Raw genomic sequence first — 10,359 nt, 5'->3', positions numbered from 1 at the left:
CTTTACTGGCAAATGGGGTGCACTTGTTCAAGTGGGGTACGAGTAGGGACATGGAGTGAAATCTGTTTCTTTTTTCCTTTCAGTTTTTTATTATTTTTCTTATTTTTTATTATATAATTTATAAAATGCACCGGCGGATCTGGCACTCTATAAAAATCTTTTAGTTGAAAAAAGACACTCTATAAAAATTTAGAACATTTAAAAATTATTTAATTTATTCCTTCTGAATCATATTTTTCTTCAACCAATTGCTACATCCATCAATAATAAAGTTTTTGGGCCTTTAAATGACATTATAGACGGTTGTTATAAGACTGTTAACTTTTATCGTAACTGTTCATTTGTTTAATGCAATTGAATGTGAATGATTTTTGTGTACAATAAATTTTTGCATAGATAGTTTAACTTTTTAACAGTTACATTATGAATTTAGATTGGCAATTATATGTAAATAAGAGAGAGTTTGAATGCTAATATACATACTAGTTCGGATACAAGTATTTTCTAACCTTTTGGGCTAACAAGAATAATAAATTTCGTGGTAGCCCATTACCTCTTGTTTTTATTGTTACTCTGGAAGTGATAGTTCCATTTTGTGTTACTCAAAACCCAATTCAAAACCTTAAAATTGGACCTCCGAACAAATAATAATAATAATAATAATAATAATAAGAAAAGAAGGCTGCCCTATAAAATTGAATCCTATCTTGTTTTTTTTTTTTTTTTTTTTTTTTTTGAGAAACTGTCAACTTAAATAAATTAGGAGGGAAACTTCTTGGAAAGTACATCAACAATACAAGCTGGAGGCTCTAGGCCCCAAAATAAAGAACTAGAAGAAGAACAAGCAAAACGAGCTAAAGTGTGAGCCACAACATTGACTTGACGATAAGCATGAGTAAAATAAGAACCCCGCATCTGCTGAAGATGAAAGGTAATGTCATCATACACACGCCCAATGAAGGAAGTATGGGGAATGACTCTCTGCTTAGTAGCATGAAAAAGAGTAAGAGAATCGGTCTCAAAAATAACTGGAGAGAGGCCACGCTGAATAGCAAGTGAGACTGCCTCCCTCCCTGCCAATGCTTCAACCTGTTCTAAAGAAGAAACATGAGATACTGGAGCATAATAACCACCTAAACATCTCCCCATGTCATCACGAATAATGACTCCAATCCCCCCAGTACATGTATCTTTGTAAAAGGCACCATCAACATTAATCTTCACCCACCCTGCACTTGGAGGTTTCCAAGGAACTACTCGCCGGCTTCCTCCACCCTGGCCCTTACCATGGTGTCTCTGGTACTCCTGTAGATGAGCAGACAAAAGCAACACCACCTGGTTCACTTCCATACTCTTCTTATCCCACACCCTATTGTTTCTCTCCTTCCAAGTACCCCACAAATTATCAACAAAGGCTGCCCATAAATTAGGAGACAATTGAGACGCACAACTCCAAAACCACTCCATAAGTTGCAACTGCCTAGCACTAGAAGAATAGACAGTTTGTACTACTCCAGGCACGGCATTCAACACTCCCTTCACAAACGGACAAAGCCTACAAATATGTTCAATTGTCTCTCCCCCCCCCCCCCCCCCCTCCACAAAGAACAGAAGGCCGGATCTCCAAATGAACCTGTTTCTCTATCAATCTAACTATAGTAGGTAAACAATTGTTCAACACCTTCCATAGATAAATTTTAGCCGTACCTGGGACATTGGTAGACCATAGCTTCTTCCAAAGCTCTTGTGTTTGCAAGGGAACCTCTTGCACCATCTCTTCCTCCATTAAGAGTTTATAAGCACTCTTAACTGAAAACATCCATTTGGAATCAAAGTGCCACACCCAACGATCCTTGACCCTTCGGTTACTCAAAGGAATAGACAAGATGAAGGGGATATCATCAAGATGACAAACCTGCTGTACTAAAGTTTCATTCCAGCTGCCGTCATTATTCAACAAATTACTGACCTTCCAAGAAGCATCCCGACCTCCCTGAACAGGTAATAAACGAAATGGGGCAGCTCTAGGTATCCAGGGGTCATCAATCCATATATCGTTCCCATCTCCCACTTGCCAACGTGCCCCTTTGACTAGAACACTTCTAGCCTCAGAAATACTCCGCCAAGAGAATGAAGGTGATGGATGAGGTTCTGCCTCCCAAAAAGAAGATTCTGGAAAGTACTTAGCCTTGTACATTTTGGCAATCAATGAATTGGAAATTGAACAATTCTCCAGCCCTGTTTAGCTAGCATGGCCCTATTAAAAGCATGTAAATCCCGAAAACCTAAACCTCCTTCTTTCCTTGGCCGACAAAGGAATTGCCAGGATTTCCAATGAATTTTTCTTTGCTCATTAGAACTCCCCCACCAAAATCTTGCACATTTCTGCTGAAGATCATCACAAAAATTCTTTGTTAATTGAAAACAACTCATAGCATACTAGGTAAAGATTGAGCTACCACCCTGATCAAAATATCTTTGCCGGCACCACTAAGAAGCCGACCCTGCCAAGTTTGAAGTTTCTGATCCAAACGCTCTTGAATATATTGAAAGGTACTAGTTTTGTTCCTTCCAACATATGTAGACAAACCAAGGTACTTCTCATGAGACTCCACTACTGTAACTCCAAGAAAAGTAGTTAGCCAATTCTGAGTATCACGCTCCACATTTTTACTAAACGTAACAGAACTCTTACGAAAATTTACTTGCTGCCCAGATGCTTTTCGATACACCTTCAATACATTACTAATTTCCTGACAAGCCTGTAAATTAGCATTTGCATACAACATACTATCATCTACAAAAAGAATGTGATTAACAATGGGAGCTCCATCACAAGTAGAAACACCAGGTAACACACCTAACTCGGCCTTTTTGTTCAGCAAAGCAGAAAGACCATTAATTTCTCTGCAATAACCTTCTCTCCTAAATCCGCATATCCCAAAGTCTTTTGTCTCTCTTTCAATTTTTTGAAATGCTGAACCCCTTTACTAGAGCTCTGACTCAAGACAGGGAGCTGGTTGTTATCCACAAGTCTAAAACCTTTGCCACCCCAAGGTGGTGAGTAAGGCCGTGCTGGCAAAAAAGGAGAGGGTTCTGGGGGTCAACTCGGGCAAATTCGCATTTTGGGGTTAAGTTTTTGTGAATTTGTGTCTGTTCGGATGTCTGATGTTAAGGGTATCAAGGTTAAATTACTCACGAGTTATATGAAATAAGTAGCCTTGACATAGATTGTTGTTTGCAAAAAAATAAAAAAATAAAAATTTCGCAGAAACACATTTATCTAGTAAATGAGACTTTCACTACTAGTAGTTTTTTTTTTTTTTTTTTTTTTGAGAGAATTCACTACTAGTAGTTTGGACTTTGATTGTCCATACAAGTTTATCTCCTATTTAAATCACTCTAGATGCGACTCTTGAGTTTTGACAGTTTTTAACTCATAAATATTGCCATATTTGGCCAGCTTGAAGTTGACGTGAGTATGATACAACATTACATGAGGGAAAAATGAACTACAACCTCCACCGGTCTTTCTCTGGGTCTTGTTTACAACTGATCTAACAAAACTGCCCAAGATCAGCCACCTAATAGGGAAAGAAGAAATTGAACCATGAAAATAAAAGAAAGAGGCCCCAATTGAAAACCTCATTTTTGCACTATATACAGCAAGCACGAAGAGTCAGCAACAAGCTGATCCCAACTTCCTAAGAGACGGTTCAAATGGTATCTACTTGCAGATTTAGGGACATGCCTGGTCTCAATCGCCGCCACTTGAAGGCATTACAGAATGCTTGCTTGGATTCCAAGAAACCATTGTATTTATGGATTTGATGGGCTTTCTACGTGCTTGTTTGTCATGTCCTTAGAATTCAGATTACTCTCATTTAAGGGCAAGGCATTCTCCCTGGCATCTGATCCATCACCCTCAGATGCTATATGATCCTCTTGAATAGGGTCCATACTACGGTTGGCATGTGTTCTTGATCCATGATTGTTCAAAGGATAGCGATAAGAATGGATGTCAGAGGATTCTGTACCATAATGAGATCGAATAGCTGAACTGAACAAGGGTTGCAGACGATGTTTTCTCTCAGGATGCTCGCGCAATGATATTCTACAAACAGGACACGTGGAATGCTGATGAAGCCATATGTCTATACAGGTCACATGGAATGAGTGCCCACAATAAGGGAGGATCCGCAATACATCATCGCCATGGTATTCTGCGAGGCAAACTGTACATCTGTTACATCAAAACACATTTTCATTAGCAATGAATTGGAAGGGTTGACAGACCTATGAACAAAAATTTCAGAAGTGGCAGAGAATTCTGGGTGAAGTCACCAAAATACCAACTACTTCAATGCTTATTATTATTATTATTATTTTATATTGCTGTAACAGGCTACAAAGAACTACCAAAACGAAGGTCTTTATATTGCTGTAACAGGCTACAAAGAACTACCAAAACGAAGGTCTACCGTCTCTTCTTTATTTCAATGTCACTCAAAACATAAACAGTCTCACAAAGAGAAAAACACAAAACAGCAGTTTTGAATCAGTTGCAACAAATAATGCTTGTAGATCATAGGAGAATTGAAATAAAAGGATTAGGGGAACCAAAATCCTTATAATATATCTGTGTAAAAGTATGATCATAATTTTCTAATGCAGAGAATACAAATTAAAAGAATAGGAATGGCTGAGGCCAAAATGCAAATATGGCAAGATTCAGGCATGGTGTTGGACTCAAAGCACTATTATTTTGTAAGTTCACACTGTCAGGCATGAGCAAGGATTTGCATAGTCTACTTAAACTATTACTACATAACACCGCTATAAGATGATGAGAGGGGTTTACATTACAGGCAAACTGAAAATAAGAAATTAAGACCTCTCATCCCAATCTAAACCCTCATAATTAATCTTCCATGCATAAAAGCTTTACCTGTTGAAAGCTCAAGACCCATTTATTTTCAATTTCAAATTTATTAAAACTGATAACTCGAAGAGAATTTAGAAATGTAATTGATGTAACCTCTCTAAATATGCCAATAGAAAATTAAGGATTGGCTCAGAAGGAAATGCTGCCCTGTCTAACAGTACATAAAATTAATATAAACAAAAGGGTGTTGTTGTTGAAAACAAGAGAGTTTTTGATTTTTGTTTATGATAGGAGAATGAAATCCACACTCCCTAATTTGTAATCCACACCTTTCCTTTTTTGATTAAAGTTCTCATGACAACACAAAATTTAAGCTACTAAAGACAAAATTTAAGTTACCGAAAAAGGAAATATGGAGTGTGGATTGTAAAATGGGGAGTGTGAATTTCACTCCCCTATAACACCCACCTATTGTTTTTGAAGAATTCATTATTGCATAGATGGTATTATGACCACAATTTTATATAATGAAGACAAATAAGAAAGTGCAGCGGGTGTATAGACAAACATTTGTGATGCATTAATAACAACTCCCAAAAACAAAATGTTGATTTCAGAAACTACAGCCTACTAACAGTTCTCATTACACCCCAAGACAAAAGAATAGTTATTGTGATGATGCTTTCTTTAACTACTTTGTGAAAGATTGTCTAACCAGTCACTGGGTTTGAAAAACATTTTAGAGAGATATATAACCATACATTGTATACAACCGTGAAAGATCATAGACTAGACAAGATTGTAGTAGACATGTAGTAGGACTTTATCGAACGATGTATACTCTTAAGTTTTATTTTCATATATGCATGCTTTATAGCGATTCTGATGTTACAATAATTACATCCAATTATAATAAGTCTTTACGAAGAAAAAAGAAATTGCTCATGACAGAAATTGCTTTTTAACACATTAAACCCCACTTATCATTTCCAGTCCAAAACATGTCTGAATTTCTCCTAGAGAAAAAATGGGTATAAATCCACAAAAATTACCCTTAAGCTTCCTAGTCAGAAAATGAGTTGACATCAACCAGTTCAATCAACTTTTTTAGGTACAGATGTTGCTTACAGCAGCTCTAACCAATTAAATTACAAAAATAGAAGCAAACAAGATCCTGATATTTCTCTCTCAAAGGAAAAGGCAAATGACCAGAGAAAATGAAAGGGCCAAAACTTTGGTCACCTTAGTAATGAGAAAAAGCTCATCACTTCAATCAAACTTGTGGCTTGTGCACAACTTGCACCAGTACATCTACATAAAAAGCTTGGTGACAAAAGGAACAATGCCCTTAAGCTGCATGCATTACTTATCTAATCAAAAGGCTACAAAAACAAAGGTTGGCACAGGACAATTTCTACCAATTCATCTGCACTAAGAGGTTGGAGACAAAAGACAGAAGTATTACAGAATGTAAAATATCAGCTAAAAGGCTAATATGACATTAGATTAAAAGTCATATGGCTTCTCTTAAATTGACATCTACATATACAACTTCATTCAGGTATCAAGAAAATAAACACCATCCATCATTTCTTTCCTAAGATGTGCTTACTTTGTAGCAAGAGGTTAGAAATTTCATAGTCTTTAAGATTAAGATTATAAAGGTTATGGTAGATTAATATCATGTACCATGTAACTGACTAGAAAAAATATCCCAACAAGGGGTGTGCTTCACAATAACTTTTATCATCTTTTGAGGCATAATTTAGGTGACATCTCAAATGGAAATAGAGCTTAGTATTGTAAAGCAAATACTAGAAATCAATATCACACAAAGTGCTTGACATTTGCAACCCACGAAGGTCAAAAGTAATACAAGCTGGACTTAGTGGGGCTTTTACCCTCCCAATGAGGACAACTAGAAAAGACATAGTCATTCTAATTGACATACGTAATAAATATCTGTTAATAAATACTATCATCTTGCATTCACAAGCAATGTGAAAGATACAAGTAATTCAAAGCCAGTTATTACAGTAACACACAAACCGCTTAATACAGTCTCCATACAGTTACTTCTATAGTCCCATGGTAGAGTTAAGGTATAAACATAAGATCCAGGTCTCCAAAATAAAATAAAAAAACATTTATCAGACCTAAAATCTTCCAAATAACACTACCTTAAGTTTCCCAGATCTTGATTATGCAAGTTCTATAAGAAGAAAAAGAAAACTCACATAAATACTACAGAGTCAAGTATTTCATAAAGGTTGAACCTATCAACCATGTGATTTATGAACCACACATACTCACTACCTTCCCTCTGGAGAATCTATCAGGGAGAACCAACCATTTACCGTTGCATCCCCGGGTCTCTTCGAATTCTAAACTTTAAAGTTTATACTCCTCTCTAATTAAGTAATTATTACGTTTATCTAATACACACTTGGAGAGTATTCCGAAGTACAACAAGCCTGTTCCTAGCTGTTGTTGAAAAAAGAAATGCAATTGCACCATATAATTTGCAATCATTTCAAAATTCAAATGACAAAAACTATACAAGGCCATAAAGTGAGACATACTGAGCATCTTCAACTGCTGAAAAAAATGGATCATTGTACTTCTTTGTTGGAAAGTTGGCTACAGCTACAGGTTCAACGCCATGTAAACCCCGTTCTAGCTGTATAATGAGTTAGGTGAAAATCCTTTAAATTCATGGTCAACGACTAGTATTGTAAAGAAACAATATTGCAAAATTTAAGAAACACTAAACACCAAAAGAAATATATCAAAAAGTGTAAATTTGGATCAAAAGACTACTAATTACTAATTCAACAGGTTGCAAACTGTGCAAAATAACATTGTACATGAAGCTAAAAGCCAAGAGCCTCAATTGTTGCACTAAACAATTATATGACATAACCAAAATAAAAAATAAAAAAATCCAAAAGTTTTAAAAAGAAAAAGTTATTGTAAGAGTAAGATCTAAGTGACAGTGAAACCAATAACACAAAGCAAATTTTCATTTATAATGGTAAATGAGAGATTCCCAGATGCTATTTTACCATCAGGAAGAGAAACACAAGGCAATTACTGGAAATTAAATTGAGAAGAAAAAAAACATACAATACTGAGATCGGATCTAGAAGCTGTGGGGAAGGAGCGTCTTGAAACATTGAGGTGAATCCGAGCACAAATAAGCCTGGTGCACACAAAGACGATGAACATGGTGCTCACTGCGAAACCAATCACCGTCATCGCCAGGTTAACCCCTGACGATATCATACCACTCTATCTGAATTTTTCCCACACCCCACTCAGAATTCCACAATAAACACCAAAGTACTAAGTAGAAACAAAAATCAACACACCCCTGTCTCTCTCATATTCTTCTACACTATAGTGACCAAGTGGGATGGTCCACTGGTCTAGTGGTAAATGGGTTTCGTGCTGCTGGTATTGGTATTGCTAGTACTGGGTGGTTTTGGGTTTGGGCCAATTGTCATGGACAAGTTACAACTCTGTTGGTGTTGTTATTCAGTATGATGTAGCTTCTACATGCGAGCGTGTCTTTGTGTGAAGGTGGGAGTGAAGAGGGGTGTGAGGAGGGGACTGTTTTATTGTTGGAGGGAAGAAGCAGAGAGCAGAGAAGAATGAAGCCATGGAGGGATTGAGCTGAGCCAGGGACTGAGGCAGCCCATGTATCCAAGGGACTCGGAGATAAACAGATGTATGTGTGTGAATGTGACTAAGGATATTAGGGGAATGCTCAGATCCAAATCAAATCCAGGTGCTGAAATCAAATCCAGGTGCTGAAAGAAGTGATGGGTCTAATATTGAAGACTTCCTGGTGGAACTTAGGTGACTCAACCAAAATGGAATCTCACTTTCCTCGAATCAATTTTCGATAAATTCAATACCGAAGTCTTTTTTTTTTTTCTTAAATTAATTTTTTTTATAGGTAAAATCGATTCTATTAGAATTAATAGGGAAAATCTCACAAACAGTACCTGACCTATCGGCCACTAATAACTTTCGTACCTCAAGTTCAAAAAATATCAGATTGGTACCCGAACTTCTGACCCCGACCCAATATCAGTACCTGGGAACAGTAAAATCGTTAACGGAGTTAATTTTTGAAGGGTAAATCTGTCATTTCACTGTTCATCATCTCCAAAACTCTCCCCTCTCTCTACAATACCAGATTTCTTCTTCATACCTCCTCACCACTATCAACCAACCTTTCACTTCTTCAATAGCCACCGTCTCATCCACCACCAACTCCTCTCACCTCTCACCTCTCACCTCTCCTTTGGTCGATTTGGGTTTGTGTGTGTGAGGTATGAAGAAGATAATGAAAAATCTGGGTTTGCAGAGAGAATGGAGAGTTTTGGAGATGATGAACAGTGAAATGACAGATTTACCCTTCAAAAATTAACTCCGTTAACGATTTTACTGTTCCCAGATACTGATATTGGGTCGGGGTCAGAAGTTCAGGTACCAATCTGATATTTTTTGAACTTGAGGTACAAAAGTTATTAGTGGCTTGAAGTTCAGGTACTGTTTGTGAGTTTTTCCCGAATTAATAATCATTGCTACAGTCCAAGGTGTACCTTTATAAGATAACGCGGGCAAGAAAATTCTAAAATCCTATGAAGCAAACGCAACTCATTACAAATCTATTTTGAGTTCACTTTTTTAGCGACTTTATAAATAAATAAAAAAACTCTATGTCTTCTAGTGATAGATCATCGACTAGTCTTCCGTTCGCCCACACGCAATTGTAGTACAAAATATAGTGTCACATCCTAGCAAAAACATATGAGTCAACTTCTTATTCATAAGCCACTTGAAATACATCTATCAAACCGAGATAATTACCAACTTCAAAAAGAAGTCATGATATGGCTTATAGAGATTGGCACCTGACAACTTCATAGCAATCCAAACACCCAAGAAGGTCCACACTCGGTGGACCATCCACAAACACACTAAGTAATAACTAAGGGTGGTAAGACACCCTTCAGGCATGTCCAATCCTCTAGAGAACCATACCCAATCATGCAGGCCCAAGTTAAGCCAATTCCACAAGGCCCAAATCCCCTTGATCCTAGGCCAAATGTCCAAACCCAAGCGGAAACAAGAACAAAAAGGGAATCTCCAGCCTGCAACACCTCTCGTGCCACCACCGACAACCCCAGCTCTAGGGGTCGACCATACCAATCATCCATCAAAACCACCGTTATCTGCAAAGCCCAAACAAGCAATATCGCCGTTAACATCACCAACATGACTTTAGGTGGGCCTACCCCACCAAAACAATATACCGCTAACCCCAGCAACCACTAGAACTGTTGAATCTGTTGCACCTACACCCACCACTGTAGATTACTCTTTATCGGCAAATGTTGATCAATAATAATACCACAAATCAACAACACCGACACCAAGCCGAGATGACTTCCATCCTTGCC

The 10,359-nt window shown here is 37.4% G+C and overlaps 1 protein-coding gene across 1 annotated transcript; it reads right to left on the bottom strand.

Moving 5' to 3' along the window:
• Nucleotides 1–3,437: 3,437 nt before the first annotated feature.
• Nucleotides 3,438–8,768, bottom strand: LOC133717548 (RING-H2 finger protein ATL7-like). The gene is made up of 3 exons (XM_062144267.1): nucleotides 8,012–8,768; nucleotides 7,468–7,565; nucleotides 3,438–4,243 (listed from the first exon to the last, which is right to left on the bottom strand). Exons 1-3 carry the CDS (start codon nucleotides 8,168–8,170, stop codon nucleotides 3,820–3,822), a joined length of 681 nt encoding a protein of 226 aa, XP_062000251.1. The 5' UTR covers nucleotides 8,171–8,768; the 3' UTR covers nucleotides 3,438–3,819.
• Nucleotides 8,769–10,359: the final 1,591 nt, after the last annotated feature.

Source organism: Rosa rugosa, chromosome 6 (genome assembly GCF_958449725.1).
Source record: "Rosa rugosa chromosome 6, drRosRugo1.1, whole genome shotgun sequence".
Taxonomy (NCBI): domain Eukaryota; kingdom Viridiplantae; phylum Streptophyta; class Magnoliopsida; order Rosales; family Rosaceae; genus Rosa; species Rosa rugosa.
This window is presented reverse-complemented; position numbering and strand designations above follow the sequence as displayed.